Below are 27,547 nucleotides of genomic sequence, written 5' to 3' on the forward strand. Positions count from 1 at the left end.
GTGTCCATTTTCACTGTCCAGTCCAGTACATTAAATGTACAGCTCCAGTTCAGAATCTGTGACTAAGGGGCTTCTTTTCTTAAAATATATTGTGCTGCTTTGAACTTGCTTCTTGTTCATTTATTGAACTGTCATTTAATCGACCCGTTTTTCCTCAGCTTTTAAATAGAAGTGTGTGTATTTATCACATGAATACATGCTATGATAATGTTACAGGAATTAGATAAGAAATTATCATTTCAGTGTTTCTACTGCATGCATCCAGGTGAGGCTGCATTTTAGGGAGATTTACTTCAGTCCTCTGGGCACAGTTCTATGATACATCATTATTGGAGATACTTCCAGCATGCAGTCTGGTATGAACAGTTCATAAATTCTTTTTCTCTGTATCTTGAAAGAGGTCGTTTATATTTTGACATTTAATAGAGCTTCTACTACTGTGTGTGGTCTGCTTGAAACCATATTAATTACGTAAAATGCAGTTTTGTTCTGAGTATGTATTCTGCTTCTTTATCTTGTTATACCTACCCAGTTACTGTAGCACCACTGGTAATCATTGGCATTTCATATGCACTTGAGAAGCTGAACTAAAACTAAGACAGCAAGATCTCATGCAGAATGGAGGAGCGGCGTTGTTACAGACATAATTTCATATGCTGAACTTGTTCCTCGACGCATGTAAATAAAAACTGTGACAGCAGGCCTCATTCACTGTAGTGGGGATTTGTGCTGTTTCTTTTGCCCATCTGAAACTGGAGAGGGGAGGGTTTGTTTCCACTGCACTGGGCTCCATTGGAATTTTTTGGCTGGGAGTAGGAACTTGAAGTTACAGATGAAAGTTCGGAAACTGCTGAAGTGTCTGTACCACGCCTGTTGCGAGAATAGCTAGTCATGGTTCTTGGATACTACAGCCATCTGCTGATTGCAGATTCAGGTGCTCATTGCTTGTGCTGTGCCATAGCTTCTGTCAAGTCCTCATGACCCTGAGAAAGGTGATGGTGGGGGTTTTCTATTAATGTCATATTTCTCTGCAAGCTTCCTTGCAGGTTGTTCTCCTAGCATAAAACCATCAGAGGCTGCTACAATGAGAAGCAGTTGAAGGCAGCATTTCTTAAAATGTTTCCTCCCCTTCTGCGGTGAGGACATGTCTCTCTCTTATGCCCCTTTCTATAATGGATGTTGGGACAGCGTTGCACAGACAGAACTTGCAGTTCTGTAAGCGAGTCTGTACTACTGTTGGAGCATCTTTTGGGGAGCATGCTTTTGGTGGTCTAATCAGGGATTGTTTGTGGCCAGAAGCCTTAATGTCAGCAAGGAATACCCAGGGAATTTTATTACCTGTTTAGGTGCAGTGTTCTGACTGAGGCGGCCACACAGCTTTTCATACAGGTGCTGTAAGACTGAGTGCTTCAGCCCAGCAGCTATCTCCTGATTAAAAGCAAACGTTCCTCCTGAAGTGTTCATCGGGGCAACAGCTGGAACTGGGAGAGAGGGGCAGAGGGGACCAGCTGCTTGAGGACTGTGGGTTGGACATCCCTATTTTAAGGAACCTTTTTTTTTAAAATCTATTTCATTTCTTATAGATGCAGCCAAGCACTCGCTGTTTGCAGAGAGGAATTGAACCCCATTTAATCAGTGTCCTGGAATTCATCCACATATAATGCAATGCACTATGGATATTTGTGCCTTAAACAGCCTCTTGTTACAAAGCAGAGAGCTGTGACTTAGATTAAATTTAAATCCTGATTTGTGACATGTTAGCACAGCAAACTAATGCCAAAATCTATTAAGCCTCCAAGGGTTTTTTTTGTTCTTGATGTTGGGTGAGTGCTGAGATCTTGACCACAATCACATTTGCTTCTGGGCAGGAGGAAATAGTCCATGTAGTTCCAGTAATCCAGACAAGCCATCACATCTGGTTTTATGAATGACTTCAGGGGGGGAAGGGAAGTTTGCAATTGATTAACATTGTTCTTAAAATCAAAGACTACTGCAGTTTCAGGAATTACTATAGAGAGCTTCAGGGACCTTGGCAGTTAGCTCAGAAAAACAACTTTGTTTTTCTTTTTTTTCTTCCCCTAAAAGATTATTCAGAAAATTATACTGAGAGACCTAATAATTCCAAATGTGTACTTCCAGCTCTTCAAAATTAAGTGAAAAATTAATAAACATTTCATCTTTCTGGATTATGGTAATTTTTTTAATCATACATAAGATGAAAATCCTGGGTTTATATTTGAATTGATTATGCTTATATTAAGTAGCCAAGCATTTTTTACTATACTTGCCATACAGGTTTTCTTATTGTTTAATTGTCTATTATCATCTGTTGGAACGGTTACTAACATTCAAGAGTATATAAAAATGAATGCTAATAGTTTTAGGAAAACCTATCACATTTTTACTCTGAGTTTTGATATGGTCTTTTTTTTTTTTCCTCTAAAGGCAGGTTGACTGTGTGCTAGTAGCAAGTCAATGTGAAGTGTAAATAATATTGCGTGTGAGTACTCATCAGCTGTTATGCATGCGGTAGTTTAAGGCTCCAGTTATCTTTCTATATCAATTCCTACCAGAAGTCAGCAATCTGAATTCTTGCCCTACTCAGTATTCTGTATGGTGAATACGTGCTAAAACGCAGTGCAGCCCAGGATTTTAGTGTTATCTTTCTCTTCTAAGAGGTGGCAATTCTCATTTTGAGAATGGAGGTGGATAATCTCATTTTGAATTGGAAGTCATTCAGTTTACACAACTTAAGCAGATTCTCTAATATGCTCAGCTTCATGGTACTCTCTTCTATTCAGCAGATTAGAAGTTTTATTCTGAAATGGGAGTTCGGGTGGTAAATGCAGTTTGGCAAGGCACCTGCTTCACCAATTATTTGGCTCAGAATTGACCTGAAGAAAAGTGGGGTTTCATAAACAACATTACTACTCTTTTTTACCACATCAGCCAGAACAGACTCTGTGTATTATTAAAAGACACGCTCAGACCACTACCCATTATTTTCAGCAACTATACTTAAAACATTTCCCAGGAGTACAGAAATTGAAGGCTGGCATCTTGAATTCATCTGTGTAAATAGATAGTCTTTGAGCCAGCAATCAAAGTGAGGTTGAGTCATGAGGCCATTGCAGTAGGAAAGCTATATACATGGGTTCCTTTTTTTTTTTTTTTTTTTTTTTTACCGTAGTATCTAATTTGTGGTCTTTGATAGTTTATTGTAGTAAACATAGCTTCAGTTTCATTCATACTGAAATGTTCCAGAAATCTCCAGTCTGGCTCATAAACATGTATTTTTCCCATTGCAGAGGGGTATGCGCCACTGCCTCTAATGACTTTCCCCACGGCCCAGAAGCAGGTTGTCCCGAGCAGCACTGGGAGCCTGCTGCCCTTCGCTGCTGCTGGGGCAAAGAACGCCATCACCAGCACTCTGCTGTGGTGCAAGGGAGAGAAGGATGCTATGCCGAGTGGCCCAGTCCTGGGACCACCTGACAAAGATTGGCTCCAGCAGTCAAAACACTACCAGAATTAAAAAAAGAAACAGAGAATCGATAACTGGGTGCCCATTCTTTTGTCTTAGATTTTAAAGCAGAGAGGCCTGTTCTCTGTTTTGCCAGCAGGAGTGGTTTAGTCATTATCCGCTTCAGAGCATTTCCAGTCTTAAGATATTGTATGTTAAATGATTCTGGGAGGGAGACTAAAGGAAGTGGCTGTGCAAAATCCATTGATGGTTTCTTGGCATAGAGAAGGTGAATGATTTCTTCTGTCCTTTCCACCCTGCCTGCTTGAGCAGCACAAAGGAAAGGACCAGGCCCCCACCTCCAACCATTGTTTCTTTTGACATACCTAATTTTCAGGTTGAGGAGACAGAACGCCTACGTCCTAATGGATGTGAGGCTCAACCTTAGAGGGAGTTTATCCAAATGGGAAAAAGAATTTTTTGAGGAATATTTAGCTCTAACAAGAGACTTATAATAGGTTGTCATCAAATAAAGCTGGAATATCCTGTGGTTAAGTCATTTCTCAGTTTAAAAGTAGAGTTTGAGTTTGGTGTTTTGGGAGGTGCTTTTCTTAAAGAAAGAATCCTCACTTCTCTTACTCAACTGTTAGACGGTCTGTCCAGTTGTGTGCATCTTGGCATTATCTCCATTTTAAAATGGAACATTGCTGAGGCTGCTCATCTCTCCGGCATGAGGATCTCTCTCAAACCTTTGTTACATCCCGGCAGCAAAACGAGTCAGCGCAGGAGCAGAGCAACTTTGCTTGCAGAACACGCTCTTGCTCTGCATTCACAGCAGCCTTCAGGGTCACCGTGTGCATGGTTACCTCCTTGGAAGACTGCTTATTTCACAGTGACCTTTGTGCCAGGTGACACATCTAGGTAACTAGGTGACAGGATACTTTTAGTTGAAAAGTATAATTAACTGTGGATGACAAGGGACAGAAGGAGCATGATCTGTGGCTTTTGGGGGGATTTAAAGATGACTGCTTAAATGCATAGGCAATGTGACCAGCTTCCAGTCTTCCACTGGAATTGGAATTCCACTGTTCTTAGCTGTCTCAGAAGCAGATTGAAAAAGACAACTCTGTATCCTGAAACCCTTAAGTCCAGGGACAAAGATGCTGCTGAGACTGCTCAAGCTGAGGAGGACTTTAATGTAATTACTGGAAATTTGGAATGCAAATTACTAATGATCACAGAGATTTAATTTAATTGAAAACTTTTTAGAGACTCTATATCTGGAACAAGGGCTCCAAAAACCTGTTTATGGAAGAGCATAACATCTCTTTAACAGGTGTGATATAGGGCTTGTAGAGGGATAAAAACCTCCCCGTAACAAAATACATTACTGTTCAATAGTAAACAATTAACTGAAGTCTCTTTGGGAAACCCTAGTCAAGAATATTTCTGAATTATTTATATTTTAATTACATTGTTCTGTTTGAGAAGTGTACATTCTTGGCATAATTTTAGCATACTTCAGGTGCTATTGGAATACAGAATAAAGGTTTTCTTTTGGGTTTGGTGTCTGTTTGGTTTGGGTTTTGGGGGTTGGGTTTTTTTACATTTACCACTTGTTTTTTTCCTGTGAACTTTGAAAAGTGTAGTATCATGCTTTGGAGGAGGTAGATGAGTTTATTTCTAGGAAGCTTGCAGAACAAGTGCAAAGGATTATGGTTTAAAAATATGTACTTTTTATTTACAAACACTGTTTTGATCTGTTTTTAAAGGCTAAATAGTAGTATGCTAATCTTAAAGCTCTTTTTTTACACCCTAAATTTTTATGTGTTAGACAAACAGGGAAATCAAAGATCTGAATCTAATTGGGATATACTTATAGCTTAAACAGTTTACTATACAGTTACTATATGAATTTATTTTCAGTTGCAGTTGTTTCTCAATCAAAACACTCAACACATGGTGGTTGGTTTCCTTCATTATTGATATGAACCTTTGTACTAGTTCCTCATCATCATTGATTATTCTTTAAAAAAGAAAGTTGATTCTTTTTATATGCCTGGATATGGAAACAATATCATGTATTTCCCAGTACAACTATTAATAGCCTCTCTACTTATGCATGATAAATTATTTATTTTAATCTGCACTAACAGAAACATAGGAATCACAAGTGCACTTGTGATTTTTTCCGCATACATTTCTTAGTTTGTCAATTCTAAATTGCTTACTTGTTGTCTCTTTCACTGATAGACAGTTTCTGTGGCAAGATGGTGATTCCAACTACTTTTAATATTTAAGAATATTTGAGTTGCTAACTTTTTGTACTAAAAGTAGCAGCTATGGGTAGGAATGTTTTAATGAGGGGTTTAAAGATGATTTAGTAAACCTGTAGATTATAGGTGAGGACTAGTAGATTGGGTCTTGCTTATGGAAGCCAGTATTGCCAGAATGTGCACAGCTTGAAATAGTTTGACCAACATTATCAGTTGACACGTATGACCCAGGCATAACCTTCGTGATCCTCATTTCCCCAAATTCTTTCAAAAACAAACAAGTCACTGTAGATTATATCTAGAGATCATGTGTTCTGGGACATTCTTACAGTTTATTAGCCTGATGCTGCTTGAACTCATTCCTGAATGTTTTCTTCTGTTGTTTTCCTCTGCTGTATTGGTGTTTCCAACAGTAAATAGTGATGACAACTAATTTTACACCCCAAACTTTTGAATTTTTAATCATTCCTTCAAATACCATACTGTCCACCCATATATTTCAGCAGTCTAGGCAATTTCTTTATTGTGTTTAAGAAAATTTACTGGAATTTTGGTGGTTTGGGTAGTTACATACAGATCAGGCCGCACATTTATTAAATACATCCTGAATTATGATTGGACCATAGTCTAAGTTCAGGAGAGCTCTTTGATCTTCACACACTTAGTTCTAGCTGAGACTTCTTGGGTAGGACCTAGTGTCTACTCATTGTACAGGGCCCATGTATAAGACACAAAGGAAGTGTTATTACATACGTAATTAATTGTATTTGTACTTTAGTGATGTAGGTTCTATACCATGTCCTTTACTTCTTAATGATATGTAAACATATACTAGGCACAAGCACTACCTCTTATGTACTAGTGGTCTGAAGACTTTTATTTCCCTGCTTCCTTACGGTACCAACTCCTATTCATCACTTGAACTTTTTTTTTCTTTTTTTTTCATTTCAGCCTAGCTTGAATGCACAAGAAAGTAAGATATTTTTATTATTATCTTTAAAGTGAAAGGTTTTACTTGAGGAATTTAAAAACAAACAAACAAAAAAAGCCCAACTAGCAATCTTATTTTCCAGTAACATCTCGACAACCTTTATAAAGATGCCAGTATTTCTTTAAATGTTTGCAAATATCATTAAGGTTTTTTTTTTTTAAACTTTTTTTTTTTACAATCTTTTTAAAAGGAATCTATTCTAATGAATGTATAAAAATTCATCATAGATAATAATTGTCAGAAGTTAGTCTTATTTCCTATATCCATTTGTTCTATTAAAACACACAATTAAATCTAGAAAATTACAAATGTGAGTCATTAGCTCTGAGGCATGTAACAGCCAGGCAAGCAGCCATGACAAATCCAGAAGTATTTAAATCTCTTGGTGTTAATAATAAGCATAGTAAAGATGTCACTAAACTTAAAATAAATCTGTTATAAAATGTAACTCCAGTTAACATGTAACATCTTGTGAGATTGTTGCTTTAGGGCAGCATGAGTGTAGACCCATGGTTAGTAAATGGTCTTACAAAGCGAGTAGTTAATATACAGAGGCCTAAAGCCTAGTTGTTTTAAGTGTGCAGCTTGCGTTGTCAAGAAACACTGTTTCCTGGTAGTTATATTTCTGTTTTTCTTTCTAGGGAGATGCCAAAAATCTTCTGGCCTCTGAGAATGTCAGCACTGGCCAAAAGTTGGACTTTTCAGATACAATGGTACAGCAGAAGCTGGATGAAATAAAGGACCAAATCAAGCGGGAAATAAGGAAGGAACTTAAAATCAAGGAGGGAGCAGAGAACCTCAGGAAGGTCACAACAGATAAAAAGAACTTGGCATATGTGGACAACATTTTGAAAAAGTCAAATAAGAAGTTGGAAGACTTGCATCATAAGCTACAGGAGTTAAATGCGCACATTGTTGTAACGGATCCAGAAGATGTTGCAGGTACCATATGTTATTGTGAATTCAGTTTTTCCTCTTAGCTTAGATAAGCTGTATCCTATTTCACTTGAAAGAATTGCACTGCCAATGAGCAAATCTGTAGCTGGCAAGTTTGTTACTTACACTTGCTTATTTGTTTTGATTCACAAGTAAGTGTCCAGTCCCTTTGAGTTTTAAATTGTTTGCTGGGGAGCGCTGTATTTCATGCACTATTTGATGATGCTCTAAAGACTAACCTAACATGTACCAGTTCTTCACTTTCAGTTATTACTATATTAAAATATTTTCTCAGTCACTGTAATATTTCCTAATAGCTTTTCGCTGTATCAAAGCAAATTTTAGTACCTCTTCCAGCGACTTTCTCTGAGTTATGCTGAAGGCATCAGCATTAATACACCTTTTTATTTTAGGGGGGAAATTATAACATTTGTACTTAAAAGTTTTGGAGGTTTGGGGGGGGTTTAAACTTAAATCTGACTTTTTAAAACTGTTTTTCTGTTATGCTGTTTATCTGACTAACCTATCAAACATTTCTTACTGTGTCAATGATTTGTTAAGTCTTCAGGGTTTTCCACAAGGAAGCTACCATTTTAAAGACAATTTGAAATTGTTTTCACAGAATGGTTGTAATTAATGGTTTTAATTAGTATTTTCTGTGGCATGGCATTGATGTATTTTTTAAAAACACTAGGCTTGGTAACTTAAGAAGGAATGTTGTGAAAGTAAACAGTCCTTTTTTAGCTTTGTGGAATGACTTGGGAGATACTGCTGGCCTGGTGATTTCACATTGCACAGACTCTTCTTGGCATAAAGGTTATTAAATGTGCATGTGCCATCGAAGGTATTTGTGAAATGAATGCCAAGCCTTAAGAAGCCTGGGCAGTAGAATAAAAGACTGCATCATCTTTGTGAAGAAAGGTTGGATACAGTGAGAATTTAGGAGAATGCTGGCAGGTGATGTCAGCAATTCATACTATCTGGCCCCGTGACATGCCACAGAAGTGTTGAAGTGTCCACAGTGGCCTGCACAGTATTCTCTGTATTCTTAGCATTTTTTGCTTTTGATCTTCACAAGATATAAGGGGCAGAGGGGGGAACAGCTGGAACTAGTGAGGCAAAGTAGTTGCTGCAGCATGATATGGGAATGAATACAGTAAAGTAGGGTTCATAGATAGCCATTGGGTTTTTAGTAGGCTTGAAGCGCTCTGTTCCATATCAGCTAAGGTTTATGAAAATCTGCTTCGGTGTTGACAGTAGTGTGGCTTTTAAAGGAACGGGAAGAGTGAACACAAAGAAAATTGTATACAGGCTGTGTATAGACAGAATATAAAAATCTGTGCAGACATAAATTTATGAAGTTAATTTAGTAGGACTTAAAAAGTGGATGAACACAGAATGCTCTTGTTGGGGTGCCCCCTTCCAGTGTAGCGTTTTAAAACTCTTACCACAATGAGTTAATGAGCTCTATTGTCCTTGTGCATGACTTGGGAAATGCAGTAGACCCTAAGAAAGCATTTACTAGTTCTAAAAAGATAGTTTGGGTACAAAGATCTAAATGTTGTTCAGATCCTTAGTACGCTTCTGAAAAGACCAGCAGTGCCCATTGCTTTTGTGAGTAGCTGTTAGCAGCCAGGCTCATCTTGCCTTGTGTTTAAATACCAGAGACTTCATGAAAGGCTCAAGGGATAAAAGATCAACGTTGATAAAAGGCTCAAGGGATAAAAGATCAACGTTGATAAACGTATGTGCTTTTACCTGCTTTTGATGCATGCTAAACTTCTTAGTACTATGTTTTTAACTTTCATTCCATTCAAAGCGTTCTTGATAGATAGCTTTTACAGTTTTAATTATTGAAATATGCAAGGAAAAACTTACTAATTCTGTTGAGATCTTTATATTCTCTTTATAGTATCAATCAGGTATTCCTATAAGACCCGTTTTAATAGAATATATTGCATCACCTTCTGGAAAAAAAAGTAGTCTTTACTTCTTTTAATATATCTTTTTAGATCAAAGATCTACACGCACCCACCCTCCAAAATTGAAATGCTTGAGGGTTTTTTTTATATTATTTGCCTTGTAATTTAGTTGCCTGTCTTCTTCCTCATTCATAGTCACTAATTCTTGGAGGGGGAGTGCTATCAGTAAACGTTCTGTGTGTCTTGAGACAAATGGGTGCAAGTCATCTTGGTGAGAATCTAATTTTTAATACTGAAGTCTTAGGTTTGACTAAAGGTATTAGTGAGCTTGGCCTTTGCAACATAAGGTTGGTAATATAAAACTTATGACATGCCAGCTGTGTAGGTGTGTTTCTGTGTGTTTGTGTATATATACATGCACACATAATATTCAGCAAATACATAGACACATAGCCCTAAAGATCACTGCCATCTGACAGAAGATGCCTCTGTGGAGAGGTCACACGTATCTCTGTTTGGGAATTCTTGCTTTTGCTCAGGATCAACAGTGAATTTAATAATCACTTACTGATGAATATCAAGCTCCCTGAATGACTGTATTGTTTCCAAAGGTTAGCTTTATTCTAAGTTACAGCTTTTCACTTTAGCTTGTGTTTGACCTTTTTCTGGTTGGTTAGTGACAAATTAAAAAAAGAGAAGGAAATACATGAGAAATGTTTAGACTGTGCAGAGTATGAATGCTGAAAATAGGGTAAAGAGGGAGTGGGAGGGCTCTGGGAGTCAAAGTCTGTATTCTCTTTATGTACTTCAATATTTTTTGGGGTGGCCCTATGTTTTTCCCTGTCTTCTAGTGTATATTGTGTAGGGTTTTGCGGGTTATAAGTAGCAAAGTCAGGACTGAGATCCATTGAAAAGTAACATTGACAGAATCAGAGAGATGATCCCTTTGACCTGTCAGGCCTCACCTCTGAAGATTTTTGGACTGTTTCTGTTGACTGGTTGAAAGGTCATTGTGGTAATTTGGAAAAGTCATTTAATCTTTCCTTGTTCCTGTATCTGAAAAGTGGGTGTGAACATATATTTGTAAAGTGCTCCAGATTTAGAACTGAAAAGTGCCATGCATGCTGTTGTGACTCTTACTGTTGCTTATGGTATCAAGCAGTAACTTATACTACAATTTAGTGGTTCGTTAAAAAGGTAATGTAACTTCTTTGTAATCAGCACAGTGTAATCGATAAATGTTAAAACTATTAAATGTAGTGTTAATTAATCTACTAGTGTGGTTTAATAACATTCCATTTCAAACAAGTTAAGATGTTTTGATGGTAGTTTGCCTAAAGCTGAAAGCTTTCCATTTCCTAATGCCATAGGAAATGATTTTCACAACTGTTTGAAGAATTGGTATTAAACCTTAACCAAAAAGTGCATTTTGCCAAGAAGCTATACTACTGAATGTGAGGGTAGATTTGGCAGCAGATACATGATTCGGAAACAGCTCTTAGCACAGGTTTACTTTACACTATGGGGTTGCTGGTGAATCTAGATTTGTCTTAAATTGGGACTTTGTACCCAGGTCTGCCCTTATCGTGCAGTATATTAGTCACACTAGGACGCAGAGTTTTAAAATTTGTATGTCAGCACTTAAAAGTGAAGCAGAACGCAGCAATAGAAAATGAGTAGGACCAGCCTAGTGACCATTACTGCTGACAATCTGATAGATTTATTTTAATGTGTAACATGGGGATGATTACTTCAGTCTTAGAGATGAAGAAATTTTGTATCTTGAAAACATGCTTCTACACAGTAGCACAGATAAAATTGATGTTCTCTTCATGTGTCAGAAAAGTAGCAGTAGAGATTGTGGGTTTTAATATGACTCAGTGAGGTGTTAAGATTGAAATAGCTTACCTATAGCAAGTCACTGATTTAATTAGCATATAATTGATATGTGGGAGATATAAAAATTGAGAAATTAGTCTGTTCTATAGAGCTGAAGTAAAGGTGGATTGATGAGTGATCTCATCATGGTGAGATGATGGAAAAACTTTCGAGGGAATTGAGGAGGCTGGATAAAACATGGAAAACATGAAATAAAAAAGACAAGTTCGTGCCTCTTCCATTCTCCGAACTTCTAAGCTATCCACTTTGCATCAAATTTGGCTGTAGGTGTCACAAGGAAAATAATTTTGTTTAAGAATGTGACTAGCTGACAGGGGAGTGAGAGACTGTTCTGGGGATTTGTCTCTACAAATGACTGGCTTAATCTGTCAGACACCAAAGCGTCCATATAAGACCAGTTGCTGGAAACTGGTAGAGGTAGCAACCAAAGTGGTGGAAGTAGTGACATTTTTAGACAGCAGACTCCACCTACAAGGCTCATATCTCTAGGAATTTCATGGTAACTTTTGAGAACCTTAATGTAGAATAACATTATTGAAACAATCTCTTGTCACTTGTTTAGTAGTTAAAATTGACTGTTTCTGAATTGAAATTCATTTGAACTTCAGAAGTTTCCAGAAGGTCAGTGCTGGATGTTCTCCGAGTGCAGAATGTCCACTGCTGCTTTGGACTTACTGATGGCTTAGTTCAAGTGCTGATGCAACCATCTGACTGCCTGAGAAAAGCCTAATGATGGCTCGCTCTTTCCCTCTCCATCAATGCCTAAACATGCATCACAGGTGTTTCTGTTGGGTATGACACTGATGAGGCTAACTGCAATTAAATATCCTCAAATAAGATTAAAATTAACTATTTACAAAAGGGCACTTGCTGCTAATGGAGTAGCTTAGCAGCATGCTACAATACCATCTGGGATCCCAAATTCAGAACGTTACATGGGATCCTAGATTTTGCACTGAGCTTACTGAAGAAACTGTACCTAGCATCTGGGGAAGAGGCCCCAAAGGAACGAGCAGCAGTCTCAGAAGAACAGAGTTGTGTCACTACTCTAATAAATGTAATTTAGACGGGAGTGCTGGTAAAAGGCAACTTAGAAGCAAGAAGTTTTTGCTGGTGAGCACTATGTGAAGACTCAAACTGAAAAGGTTTTCAGAAGAGCAAAGATCATGGTTAAGATAAACATTTTAGACTGAAAACTGCCATTGTCCTGATGCAATCCAGACATTTTTTAAAAAATCTAGTCAGTTAAAGCATCACTATTAAGTTATTTTAAGTCTTATGAGTATATTTTAATGAAAACAAGATATTGCAGGTGCTGGGAAAGCAGTACTGCAGCTCTTCCAGCAGTACACTGGATGCATGCTAACAAGCTCCACAAAGCTAATTGATGTTAAGCAACAACATTCATAGTTGTTCAGCAAAAATAACATGCTAGTTACTTGAAATGAAGTCAAGTCTACTTGAAATACATCTGTGACTTCACTTGATAGTCGCTGTCAAGAAGAAAATGCCTAGGGGCACTGATTCATACCCTAGCAAAGCTCTTGCTGTCCTATGCCAAGTTGGACTTGAATGCATCCAAAATGGTAAGTCTTGTACTGTCCTTATTGACCCAACAAACATGGCAAACTGGAGAATCTCTTATTTTCCACAGTTCCTACTATTTGAGTGAAACATCAATTTGGTATGAGTACTTAACTCTTGTTTAACTTTAAGCATATGGATAAATCTCATTGATTGCAATTATCTGAATGAATTTATTACTTGTTTGTATTATGAAGATGACTAAATGTCTCCAAATGAAATTTGAGCCCCTCTGCATAGCACTTCACACAAATAGATCAGAGATAACTAGCCATATCGAAGTGATTACAACCTCAGTAGACATTACAGAGAGAGAGGGAAACAGCTAATACAGATGTAGCTCGTAGTGCTGCTGCAAAGATTGTCAACGCTTTCCATAATAGGACCAGTTTGTCTGGGTAATTTAAAACTTTAATCTGAATTCTTCTATAAGAAGCTACCTCAGGCTGCTTACTGAATTATAATGGGGTCAGGGGAGAGGAGGAGTCACTTGGATGCCATTTCTGAAAAGCTGTTGGTAAACTTTCTTTTTTTCTTAAAAAAAAAAACCCCAAAAAAACAGCAACCTTTGTTAAGAAACCACATTGTTCCATGTTTGGGAATTTAGTGAGCAGCTATTATGCCTGAAGGCAAAAAATTACTTCTTCCTAGCAATTAGTCCATACTGCAGAAGAGTTTCCTTTGCTGATGGTTACTAGCAAAGTGTATAGTAGAACCATGTAAACTAAATGATAGAGAGGAGTTTAGGTCCACAAGTGCAGACCAACTCTTGAGATGACCCAGGTAAGTGATGTTGTTACACAGTGCAGACGTGCAAAGGGAGATAATAACAGCTGCCTGGGCAACCTGAACCCTGGTATCTCTAATTAGTCCTTGGCTTGCAACTTGAGTGTTGTTTTAATGCAAAGGAAGACTGCTTGTGTGCATCTCTAAAAGCTGTGAAAACAGTCTTCAGGAGCCCCACAGTCTTCCCAGGGATCATCAGAGGGCTGGGTTCTTTTATGTAGTAGAGGCCTGCATCATAAATTTAAAGTTGGTAAATACTAATTTATATGATTAATCTACTTTGCAAGGAGACTTTTGACACTGTGACTTCTAAGTTTCACATTTGTTCTACTTTTGAATAGACTATTAGGTGAGGATTAGTTGAATGTGAAGACATAAGTGAGAGGAAAGCCTGTTGTTAATCTTTGTTTTATTAATAACACATTTAAGGTAAAAATGTTTAAGTGCAGTTTCAAAGAGAAACCAAGCCAAAACATTGAGGAGAGGATGAATGACAAAACAGATGAGGAATAACACAGATTTTTTTTTTTTTCCCTTTAAAAAAACATCTGATATTTTCTGTACTACCTTTCAGTAGTGAGGATGCAGTAAGAGTCTTGAAGTGACTTTAAGAGTGAATTAGCAGCAGAGGAAATTAAAACTTCTTACATGAAATCTGTATGTAGCCTCAGCAAAGATTGCAATTTAGGAGGAAATTACACAGCAAACTTGAAAGTAAAATGTATTAAATCTCCAAAAGTAGTTATCAGAAGCTTCTGAAGAAGAAATATGAAACGGCAGATAAGACATCTCCTTCCAATGACACCTCTTAATTAATAATTTGTAATTTACTAGTGCAATGCCTGTGTTTTCTAATAACTGAGGATTTCAGGAACTTGATCCATCATCTTAGTTTTAATTCAAGGAAAATTAATTAAAATTGAAAAAAAAAAAAAAGACTGTACTGTTGGTATCAGGTAAACATTGTCTACCAGGAGACCAATTAATGTCATTTGCCCATAGAGAAGGTATTCTCTCAGTTGTTAGGGTAGAAGATATCAACAGCAAAAAACATCATTACAGTGGACATAACTTATCTTCTTTTACAAAAAAGTTTGAAAGACAAGCCATTGGGACTGTTAAGGAAGATAGCTAAAAGGACAGTCATGTTGGAAATAGTTAAGTCCTAGGAAGTAGTCCAGTGGTCACTTATTTTCAGTTCACTAGCAGTTCATGTTGCAGAAGCTGAAATACGAACCAGTGATTAATAGACTTGTCTGGAGGAGGATAGAAAAGTTAAGCAGTTTGACTATGTAATTTGATTGATAAAACTAACTTGCATTCCATTAAATTCATCCAGCAAGATGGAGATCTAAACACAGTAATGTTGTCAAACAAAAAAGCTTTATCTTTTCCGCATACCACAGTTGTTCAATAACTTGTCTGCCTATATATCCAGTTATCCCAGGATTCTGTTATGATTCCAGAGCAAAAATCGTTCAGATTTACAACTAAGGAAAATGTTCATTTTATCTGTGCTTAATTTTGACATAAGAGTGTCTGCAGTGTTCGCACTAGAGTTGATGAGGATCTGCTTTATATCTCTATTTAGACCATGCTCATTAGTATTGAATATTATTGTCCAGGGTTTTTTGTTTTTAAAACACTTAAATTTAAAATCAGGAGTGTAAGAAAGCTTAATGGAAAACTGCATTTTTAATTGACTCAAGACATTCCAGAAGAAATAAATCTCCTTTGAAACGAAAATAGACCTAGCTGCAAACCTGCCTACTTTACCACTCCCGGAAGTGATTCATGTGAATTAGGACGCGTGTAGGAGTCACTAGGCTTTCGTGAGGCTTTTCATGTTAAGGCGCATTTGCAGTGCTGTTGCAAAGTAGCTCTGGACAGGAGGGTCAGTCTTAGTACCTAAGTATGATGTTCCAGCTTTGTTTAATCTATAACTTAATAGAATAGAGTTTAGGGTGTTTTGGAGGGGAGGGGTGTGGGTTCTGTGGTCTTTGGGGTTTTTTTTTCCTTTTTTCTATTTTGCACGCTTTACATCTTACCTTTAATTCACAGATTGTCCTAGGACTCCAGATACTCCAAATAGCGATCCTCGTTTTCCTACTAACAACAGATTGATGGCCTTAAAGAAGCAATTGGATATAGAACTGAAGGTAAAACAGGGAGCAGAAAACATGATACAGATGTACTCAAATGGCTCTTCAAAGGTAAGGCTTTGGAATCCTTAAAAACATTAAATGACTGTGGATTTTCATATCGCTGTGGTGTGAATGTATAATGTAAAAACAGTATACAATTTCAGTATTTTTAGTTTGGGGTATATTTTTGTTAAATAGTTATGTCAAATCTGCTACAAATTACTATACCATTTTTTTTTGTTCTGGTTTGATACCCACTCAAGTAATTGTTTTATCAACTTATCCACATGCAGTTCAACCTAAATAACAAATCCGGCTTACTAAATTTAGTACATCTAGTAATCTTTGATCATGTGTGATTCACTTAGCAGCAAAGCTTGGTATGACACTGGTATCTGATGCTTTTCCTAGCTCCACTAAAAAAATAATCCATTAGTTTAAAGTCACAATGTGCATGATAATCACACAAAAGCCAGCATTGCCAAGTACGCTTCTGAAATCATCATGTAGTTGTAGTTGGCAGTAAAAAGATTTGTACCAAATATTTGTATTATAAGATGTGTATAGTATTCTGGTAGTTGTTATAGTCTGCATTAGTACACATGCACATAAAATACACATAAGAATACTTTTTTTACAGAAGTGGGGTATTCTAGAGGTAGCATCAAACTGAAATTAAAAATAAACCCATGCTTATCCCAAGATCTGAATTTTAAACACATACTTGCTTGCACTTACTCTCTCTTGATAGCACCAGAAGTTCTCCAAGGGCAGGGCAGGGGTGGTGTGTGTTTGCTAACCCCTAGATGGGTTTGACGAGTTACGTAGTCCTAACTATGTAATAAAATTCATCATACTCTTAAGAATCCCTTAACTCAAGTGAAAGACAAGCCAAACCTTTTAAATGAGGGGGAAGAAAAACCCCAACAAACCTCCATCCAAACCCAAAACCCAACAACAAAATCCCTTCCCATATTTTATGAGTGTAAGGGAGTCAGTTCTCAAATGAGAAAAAAGGGGAGCAGGAGGGGGGGATCCTCTACTTACCTGCCCCGTCACCCTTCATTAGTTACTCATTACCTGTTCTCTCCATTTACTTTTACTAAATCATTAAGGAGATGAATTTCCAAACTAAGGGGAAACACAAGCATAGATCTAAAATAGTATGTGGTAGCTTGGTTAGATGTTTCTGTATCCAGACAATAGGAAAATTGAAGTGTGTTAAATTCTTAACTGACTGAGCCAACACCTAGCTAGGTCAGCAAACTTAAGAAAAAGTAGTGTTTGACTTGAAGAGTAGACATCTGTGAATTGCGTTGCTACCCCGTCTAATTGAAACTAACCAGAAAGTGTTGGAAAGGAACTTCATGTACTGGGTGAATTTCTGCTAAGGACTGGTGGAGAGGCAGATTACTTTGCATCTGCCTACTGTATGACTTTTATACCTTGAAAAAATTACAGCAAATGCTGCTCGCTCCCAGAAAAATGAGTTTAGACTGGATGGACCATAGGTGCTATCAAGCTCATTCTGTTCCAGCAGCATTTCTGTTGAACCAGTGGTACTGTAGTAGCTGTATTGGAAAGTGACCTGTAGCCTACTGGCCTGGGCCAGATGGAAGCAATCTCTGGAGTGCACCTTGTGACTCAGGGCCTGGGAATGCTGTCCATGCACCACAGTCCCTCAGCTCCTGGAAACCCTGGAGTCTACATCCTCTGGGCCATGTACTTAACATCAGGTACACTTAAAAATAATAATAATCAGCTGACCTAAATGGATCAAAAGGCATACATGAATTATGTTCCTAATAAACCCTCAGTAAGTAACCTTATAACAGCCCAAAAAAGGTAACTAAACACTCAAGCTATAATATTAGACATTGTTAGCAGGCTTTGATCGGACTACGAAGAAAGGATAAATTCTGGCTTGCTTTGATTGAGGCATGTAATTAAAATTGATGATCAGATCTTGTATTTGCAATTGGTAAATGCTTAGATCAGCGTACCAGATTTGGTGTATATACTAACTGGGCAGGGGAGAGCAAGCTGGAAAACACAAAAGCATTGCCAGCTGCTTCAACAAACAGGATGGAAATGGTGCGTATTAATTCTCTGATGTTCTTAATGCTTAGTAGTGAGTTAGTTAATTTGGCAGGTTTAAACCGTAGGCTTGAGCATGGTGATTACAGTTTTAAAAGCAGAGCTTAAAACAACTCATGTGCCTGGATGAGGTGGGCAAAAAGGGCAGAAAATTCCCAGTTTGAATCCAACCCTGGTAATCCAGTAGTTCTTTAAAAAGTAGTCACAAGATCCTCTTTAAAACAAACTCTTTCGTTACCTTTTTTCAAGTGTACTATACAATCTAATTTCAGATCTGTTGTATTTCCAGACCTAAATTTAATGGAGGGAGGTCATTATTTGTTTCCTAAAAATGAAGCAGCAGTCTGTTAATAGTGATAAACCCATCCTCTTGTGGGGAGGTTTTCCCTTTGTACTTACTCCACATGCTTCAGTAACATTCAGCTCAACCTATTCAGACTTAAGTGTTTCTGAGATACTGATCATCTTTCCTTGGACTTGTGTGGATTCTCTGAGATCCCATGACAGCTTTGCAGATCAGTTTTAAAGGCACTGTCAGATCTTCTGTACTCAGGAGATGCCTTGAAATACTTCGTATTCAGCCTCAAACGCTAAAGGAGCTGCTTGGGTATAAGACATCCATTTTGATTCTGAAGATGGGATTTTCTGTCTCTTGAAAACGTAAGGATATCTCTATAATCCTGAATTACCTCCTTTCTACGCATTGAAGGGCTGATGTTGCCCCTGAGCAAGCAAATCCATTGCAGTAAGAGGATATGAGGGACAATCAAGAGCAGCAAGATCAAAAATAAGATAAAAGTAAAGATACAGACAAAGAAACACTTACAGCATATTTATACATCAGAATGATGCATGGATAAGGTTTAATACAGGGTTCTAGAGTTGCTTGTAATCTGTTACTTAGAGCCTATGCTCTGCTGTAGACACAGGTTGTTTCAAAAGTTGACATTTGTATTTGAGAAGGCAAATTCAGTGTACTCATTAAATAATTGGATAGCTAACATGGAATCTTAAAATATGAAAAGTAGTGGTATCCCTCTGAAATGTTGATTAATACTGAAACTTAAAACCAAGAGTTTTGAGACTATGGTATGCAGGGGTGGCACAATTTCTCCCCATGCAGCCAAAGCCTTTTTCTGTGTATGTCTTGGTGTATCTACCCTGTAGAACATAGGGCAGCATTAAAATATCTGAGTAATACATTAGGCAAAAGGTCATAGAGGAGCTCTATGAAGGTGAATTTCTCTCTTCTCAGACTACTGATTTTTCTCCCAGTATACTTCATGGTGCCAGTATTTCTAGCTCTGGATATCCATGCTACACTGCAGTTCTTTGTCTTGGTTGTGGTAAGGGGAAGAACTGAATTTCATTAGCTTCTTAAATAATTGATAACTTCAATATAAAATTAAAAATATAAGTATAAACCATATCCATGGGAATGTAACTTATCAATGAGGTTATAGAGTGGCTATAAAATGAGTTAACCAAAATACTCTTTGGACTATAACAAGCGTGATATTCATCTACACTGACTACTATTGATTACTGTCATTGGTTGGTACTGCACAGACAGGACAAACAGACTGCCTTAAATTTTCTTATACCCCTTTTTTGTTCTTACTGCAAGTCAGGTCACCTTTTAAGTTATCTGGTAATTCCCAGAACGTATAGAGCGAGCGATGCAGCAGCCATAGAAGTGCAGGCACAGTTCCACATCTGAGAACCATTTGATAATCCATTGTAAGTCAGATATCCAGTAGCTGGAGGACAAAAAATGGTATACCTGGGAAACATTTGGATGGACGGCTGTGCTCCTGGCAATGAAGTGGTATTATCAGTTAGTTTGAAAGTTCATCTTCAGAAATGTTCTCTTCTAAACTGCTGCTTGTGTTACTGCTTTTGAAAACAAAAATTGGTTAGCTTAGTTTATTTAGATGAAAAGTACTGTACTTCATTGGCTATTTCACCAGCAACTTAAAGTAACCCTCCTTTATTATGTATGTATTAATGCAAAAAATCTTCAGCTTTGATTTGTTCAGAAAAACATACTGCAGACTTATTTATAATGTGACATGTAAGCTAAGTTCATACTTCTAATTTCAAGATTGAAAATCAGCTCAAGTGAATTCATGCAATGATTTTTATATGGATTTAGTCTAGCAAATTTGTCTTTTAGAAGAGTTCTTAGCATGTTCACAGTAAATTTGAGTTGTTCTACATAGAGTGGGGGTATTTTGTGCTTAATATCTTGTCCTTTCTTTAGTATCAGCTTATAAAACATAATCTACACATGTAATGTTGCTAGATCATGCCTCCTTTATTCAGCTTTAAAAGGATAGTTTCCATGGGAGTGGCTTACAGTCTTTAATCAACCAGAATATGCGTCTGTCCTATCTTAATTTCCACTAATATCCTAACGTGGTTAGTTGAATTGGTCTGCTATACTGAACAAACTATATAGATTTAGTTCTTGTTCCTAAGGCATGTGAGTTTTGAAGCTTTCAATGTGTTTTGTCCATGCAGAGTTTATGACTTTAACTTGTTTGTTTGTTTGTTTTAATAGGATCGAAAACTTCTTGCCACAGCTCAGCAGATGCTCCAGGACAGCAAGACAAAAATAGAAGTTATAAGGATGCAGATTCTTCAGGCAGTCCAGACCAATGAATTGGCTTTTGATAATGGTGATGGAGTAGAAAGGAATTATGAATAATTAATGTCAGAATGCCATGTAGATATGTACCCATATGCACACAGAGTTACCATAAATTTCTAGAAGGAATGTCAGACAAAGCTTGTATGAACCAAAACAAAATAGGAGACTAGGTATACCATCATGTGTGTTAGGATGCCAAATACATCGGACTTAACACAGAATACCTTAAGCTTAATGAAGAGAAATACAACCTCTCTTTATCATCCTTTTTATAAATGCAGTCCATTTTACTTTGTGGTCTTTGTTCTCCCTTCATGCATGCTTTCTTTTGTCTTAACAATAACTAGTAATTTTCTTTAAAGCATATAATCTTTTCACTATCCTAAAAAAAAAAAATAATCTGATGCAGGTACAAAGCCTGCTTGTCATACTTTAAACAGATTGACCTTATTATTACTAATGGGAGCACAGATGGAGGCGAATTCTTGCTGTCTTTACGGGTATTTAGGCTAGATTAAGTAGTAAACAACTATTTTAAAGACAAAAAAAATCAGTGGTTTTAAAATGACCTGACTTGAAATACTCGTGTTGCATTTCAGAAGTAGTTTTAAACTTGCATTTCTTTAGAAATCTTTAAATAAATTTTTTAAAAAATAAATAAACCCTGCGCTATAATAGCATGAGCATACTATAAAATTGTGGGCATATCGGTACATCTCTAAGTCTTGAACTTTATTCGTATGCATTTCTGAGTATTGAAGTTGTATGACGATGCTCATAATCAGGGTCTGGATATATCCTAGATAATGAAAAACTTGTGTGTGTGTGGTTTTGTTTTGTGGGGTGTGGAGGGGTTGGGTTGGTTTTTACACTTACCACACTTCTGGCTTTTTTTTAACACCCCATCATAGCACATGGATTCCTTCAAATGCAGATGCTTAATACGTTGCTGTTGCTTTTGACATCGTCAAGCTTTTCTTTGGACTACCAAATCTGCGTCTCTCACTTTTCTTTTTTTCTTTTTTTTTTTTTTCTCCCCTCTGTTTAGATGGGGAGAGGGGTTGATATTAAAGAAATTAAACATGGGCGTGGTCTTCAATGAAGATTGTTTGTTTGTATCTCTTTGCAGCAAAACCTGTGATAAGCCCTCTTGAACTCCGAATGGAAGAATTACGGCATCATTTTAGGATAGAGTATGCTGTAGCAGAAGGTGCAAAAAATGTGATGAAATTACTTGGATCTGGGAAAGTTACTGACAGAAAGGCACTTTCAGAAGTAATTTACATCATTACAGTTTCTGATACTTTATTTTAAATGTTCTTTCAAGAAAAAAATGGAAATATTTCAATTTTTTTTTTATTATTATTTTAAAAAGGCACAAGCAAGATTTAATGAATCAAGCCAGAAGCTGGACCTCTTGAAATATTCACTGGAACAGAGATTGAATGAACTTCCTAAAAACCATCCCAAAAGCAGTATTATTATAGAGGAGCTTTCATTGGTCTCTTCACCCACATTAAGTCCTCGTCAAAGTGTAATATCTACTCAAAACCAGTATAGTACACTGTCCAAACCAGCAGCTTTAACAGGTATGATTTATGGAGCTTTTTTACTATATTTTGTTAAATGGTTTAAAACAAGCCTTTAATGCTAACTTTATTTCTTTCTGGATGTATTTCATTGTTGTTCTTTTCCTAGACAAAGGCATTTACAATTTCCAAGTGTCTATACACCAAAAAAATGCAGATAAGTTTCTTTGATTTATTTGTTGACCTTTTTATAATCCTGTTGAAAAAGTGAAGTTCTGGCCTTAAGTTAGGTCACTGTGGAATGATATTACTAGCGTTTACCTAACGCCTTTCATCTTTAGATTATCAAGCACTTTAAAAGGTGGGTAAGTATCATTATCCCCATTTTACAGATGGGGAAACTGAGGTGCAGAAGGGTTAAGTGACTTGCCCTGGTCATACAACAAGTCAGTGGCAGAGCTGGAGATAGGCACCCAGCTTTTCTCCCAGTCCCTATTTTACGCACTGGACCACACTGGCTTCCTAGAAGGTGAGATTTACGCTACCAAAACATGTGTTATATTTCTAAACCAAAGAGGGAGATCCTAACAAACACGCATGGAACTATTGAAGCCTCTGTTTATTGGTATGAATTGTTTTCCTTGCAGTTAAACGTGGAGATTTTCTGATTATTTTTTTAAGACAGCCTACTGTGAGGGAACAGTATATTCATATACATAAATGTAAGATTCAGGAACTTCTCGTAGTTTGGGTTCACCTGGAATTGTTGTCTTTCATTGGAAGTAAAGTATTTCAAGTGAGCCATACATTAACAAAGCTCTTGAACATTTGCCTCCCAGTGTTCTCAAAGAAAAGCAAACACTTTTGACTACTTGGAGGTATGTTGTTTTACTAAATTTATATAATAAGGGGTCGTATAAGAATTACTAATACAGATAGGTTTGGTTTTTTGTTTTGTTTCCTAAAACATTTTACATGTAACTATTAAACCAACTATTAACAGAGTAAGTTTACTACAAAACCAACCTGTAATTCAAATGTTACTCTGGTTATACATGTGTAACTGAAACCAGAATTTAATTTCGAAGTGCTGTGGGTTTATATTTTAAAACAAAAAGAGGAACTCTTCTGCTGAGCTGCAATAATAATAAAATGGAGCAAGTCTCCTTGCCTTCCATCTTAGTGTACTAAGACACATAGCAAAGGGTAAAAAGCATCAGGACCTCAGCCAAGAGTGCTTGTAAAGTTGCAGAGTGGTGAGGGGAAATTTTTTTTTCATCAGATGGAATATCAAATGATCAGTGACCATGGACAGGAAGTATCATGCCTTGGTTGTTTCAGAACAGCTTTTTTAAATTCTTTTCTTGTAATAAATAATCATGGGCCAGATACATTATAGTGACAAATAATTCCTCTTTAAATGTGATTTACTGATATATATGAACAGTTTCTAATAGGAATTATCAAAACAGTGCTACATGCTTGTAAAGTTCTTAATAGTTTCACTTTCACATTGGCTACACAAAGAGCTTTTGTATTGAACTGGATATAAATGAACGGTGTCTTTGTGTTTAGCCTCTAACACTTTGTGAAAAATAGATCAGTACTACTGCCATACTTTTTAAAGTGCATCAACAGAGCTTTCTGGTATGTATCCAGTCCTTATACAAGATTATAGCCTTTCTGCTTATTCATTTATTTTATTTTTTTTAAACAGAGTTTGGGACTGAAGTCGTCTTTTACCTTTTTAAACTGGTTTGGGAGCCAATAGCATCTCTTTGTCTTCGTAGCCTAATGCATAGCTGTCACTTACGGCTGTTAGTTCCCCATAGGATGGGATTTCTTCTCAGACTGGTTTCCTGGTGTATATCCTGTGGAATGTAATGTTGCCGGACCATTTTTAGGTCAAGTCTGACTTAAAAGTACTCTTGTAACAGAAACTTAAGTTCCACACTTAAGTACGTTTCCTGTCAAAAGAACACTGTATTTAGGAGCTGCATTTCTAGCTGACAGTATGATTATGACCTGGCTAATTTCACCACTTCTAATAGTTAATTTTGTTAGTGTCAGTGATGTCGCAGTTTTACAGATGCTATCTTGTGCAGGATGAGGCAAGCCTACCGTTCTTGTAACCATCTGTGGTGTTCAGATGTTTCTGTGCTGCTGGAGGAAACTCTCTTAAATTAGAACAGCAGTCTCTATACCTCATTTGGTTAAAGACATAGAAGATTTTGAAGAGTAGCTTCTTGACTCAGCTTTTATAAATCCAAATTCAGTCAATGGGCCTGAAGTTGGAACAATTCAATGATTTTAAATTATGTACTCTGATTTGACTTTAGCATGCAGCAGGCAAGTGTGATTTCTGAATGTATCTTAAACAAATCTGTAGTCTCAATAGTCAATGTGTTCATTTTAATTACCAAAGCGATCTATCCAATATTAATTGGTTATATGAAACTCATGGAAAATTGTTATTGTCCCATCTGCAAGATCCATCATTTTGATAAGAAACCTAAGATTTGTCATCTTAAAAAAATAACATCACTTACAACTTGAACCCAAGTCAGTTAGGTTACTAAGTGAAAAAAACAAAGATACTTGAGAACAGAACAAAAACTTATTTTGTGTTATTTTGGTGAACTGTTGCTCCTTCTAGAAGGTCGAGTCCTACGTGTTTGACTTTTGATGCTTATGTTCAGTATATTTGTCTGTCTTGGGTCCGTCTCTTGATTTCATCTGATAGTTCTGTTCTACCCTGCGGGGGTCAGAATGTGAGCTATTGCCGTAAATCAATCATTAGTCATTCGCTCTGTACACTTAAGAACAGCAGTCTTTGATAAATCATGGTATGTCTTGTTCTAGGTACTCTGGAAGTTAGGCTAATGGGCTGCCAAGACATTTTGGAAAACGTCCCTGGTCGATCAAAAGCCACATCGATTACGCTGCCTGGTTGGAGTCCAAATGAAGCCAGATCATCTTTCATGAGCAGAACCAGTAAAAGTAAAAGTGGGAGTACTAGAAACCTCCTGAAAACTGATGACTTGTCCAGTTCAGTATACTCTTACTTCTCTTATTTTTATGCATATCTTTTATTTACATTTTCATGTGCATGTTGCATTCTGTAATTTGAAATTCTAAATTGATTTGAAGCTTTAAACTTACCTGTTTCTTCATCTGTCAGGTTGTTTAAAAAAAAAAAACCCAAACAAAACCACAACCACACTATTATGCCATAAGAACCAATTAAATATGAGATTATATTTTTAAGGGAAACTTACTGAAGATTTTTTTTGTTTGTGGGAAATCCTCTTAAAGATTTAAGCTGAGTTTGTGTAATTTACTTACAGATGAAGTCTGTGCTGTACTGAAGTTGGATAACACTGTGGTTGGCCAAACTAGCTGGAAACCTATTTCCAATCAGTCATGGGATCAGAAATTTACACTGGAACTAGACAGGGTAAAAATGTGGTCTTGCTTCATTGACGGCTGTAATCGATTCTTCAGATTAATTTCATGTTGTTTTATTTATTTTTTCCTGTTGTGGTTATGTTCAAATTTCATATGTGTAAGTATTCCCACTCTTAAAAGAATGACCAATTCTGATCAATTCTTCAGGAACAATAAATAAATTGTCTAATAGTTCTTTCCTAGAACTTTAAATGTTACTTGGAGGACGCAAGTGTCTGAAATGATACTTGATGTTTCTTTCCTCACACCTTTTGAAGAGAATTTATGCTATATAGGTTTAATCAAGCATTGTTTTTTTAGATACCTGATAGTTGTAGTATTTTAAGGAACAAGGATTTTTTTTCCATCAGTGTTTAAAATAGACTGAAAATTAAACTATATTTTAGGAGCCTAAATGTCATCTCCAGTATGTATTTTAAGCAAATGAGAAAAAAAAAATATCAAACAACACAAAAAACAAACCCACCTTCCTGCTCTTGCTCTCTCCCCACCTTACCCCACCCCTCCAAGCCTAAAACCAGATTCCTTCCATCTAGGAAGGAAATCGTTTTAGACCTGCAGGTAGAAAAATTTAGGATCCGGTTAGGAGTAGCACAGAACAAAACGTAGCAGGGGTGGAGCCCTGAAGCCTTGATTCTTCTCAGATTAAGACTAGAACAGGTCAAAGTTTAGCAGCAGCTCCTACCAGCCTAGTATGTGTCCTGTTCGCTGTTTAAGAACTCAGTATTAGATGCTTTTTGGTGCCAGAAAAGGACCTTGCTTCTGCTGGGTGTGACCACACATCCTTCCGTATTTGAAATGCATATTCCAAACCCCATCATGTTTTTATCTGTGGCTTCTTAACTGTAACCTACTTAACTCTAGGTAGGTTACAGTTAGGTTTTAAAGCCTACAGCTGTCATATAAAGACAGTAAATTGATGCATTGTGATGGAATTTAACTATGCTAACTGAACTTAGTAACATACAATGCTGCTGTTACATTGCATTGCAGGATTCTTCATATTTTGTAACACGTTTGTAAGACACACTAAGATTATATAAATCCCACCGGCAAGATAAAGCAGTAGTTCTTGTTAGTTTAAAGTTTTTAGCCCTTCTTCACAACCATATTACAAAACCTGTATGCATTCTAGAGATACTGTGAAGTCTTGCATCATGATGTGTATGCATGTACTGAAATGTCACTATGCAGCCATGAAATATAATTGATATGTGTACATAACATGAAAAAATAGTAAAGTTGAGGTTTATAAACACATGTAAAAGTTTGTTGTCAGAGCTTGAGCTCAAATATCATGAACTAGCACTGTTGTTAGACTGACTCAAAAAGTCTGGTGACTGTGACTCTCTCATTCTACTCTTGGTGGAATTTTACACTTACACTTTTATTTGAACACAAGAGATCACATCTGAACTGAAGTAAAATGCTACGATCATCCTAGTGAGAGCTTGCTGGGTATGGCTGCTTAGCCCTGGCACTCTTTTAAAAAAAGTAACAGCTCTGCCTCTTGGTCCTTGAGTTGCTAGATCTTATGATTGTACAGAGGTAACTCTTGGAGAACAATTACTAATAAGTAATTTCCTGTGTATATGTTTCCTGTCATAGTCACGTGAGTTAGAAATCTCAGTTTATTGGCGTGACTGGAGATCTCTGTGTGCAGTAAAGTTTCTGAGGTTGGAAGACTTCCTGGATAACCAACGGCATGGCATGTGTCTCTATCTCGAACCCCAGGGCACTCTGTTTGCAGAGGTAAGAATGTTTCTTTGAAACACTTGAGCACACTTGCAAGTATTATGTTG

At 36.9% G+C, this 27,547-nt stretch overlaps 1 protein-coding gene across 3 annotated transcripts in view; it reads left to right on the forward strand.

Moving 5' to 3' along the window:
* The window catches only part of PKN2 (protein kinase N2), a 55,160-nt gene that overhangs the window by 16,777 nt on the left and 10,836 nt on the right, over positions 1-27,547 (forward strand). Inside the window, exons 2-9 of one of the 3 annotated variants that reach the window (XM_075759855.1) lie at positions 7,369-7,669; positions 15,916-16,067; positions 20,659-20,776; positions 21,878-22,023; positions 22,124-22,337; positions 25,140-25,325; positions 25,625-25,734; positions 27,354-27,497. In XM_075759855.1, coding sequence (XP_075615970.1) covers positions 7,369-7,669; positions 15,916-16,067; positions 20,659-20,776; positions 21,878-22,023; positions 22,124-22,337; positions 25,140-25,325; positions 25,625-25,734; positions 27,354-27,497 — 1,371 coding nt within the window. Of the gene's footprint in view, positions 1-7,368; positions 7,670-15,674; positions 15,767-15,915; positions 16,068-20,658; positions 20,777-21,877; positions 22,024-22,123; positions 22,338-25,139; positions 25,326-25,624; positions 25,735-27,353; positions 27,498-27,547 lie in introns of those variants that run through there. The other 2 variants (XM_075759857.1, XM_075759856.1) reach the window with 2 other exon arrangements.

The sequence above is a fragment of the Balearica regulorum genome, chromosome 8 (assembly GCF_011004875.1).
Source record: "Balearica regulorum gibbericeps isolate bBalReg1 chromosome 8, bBalReg1.pri, whole genome shotgun sequence".
NCBI classification, from domain to species: Eukaryota; Metazoa; Chordata; class Aves; order Gruiformes; family Gruidae; genus Balearica; species Balearica regulorum.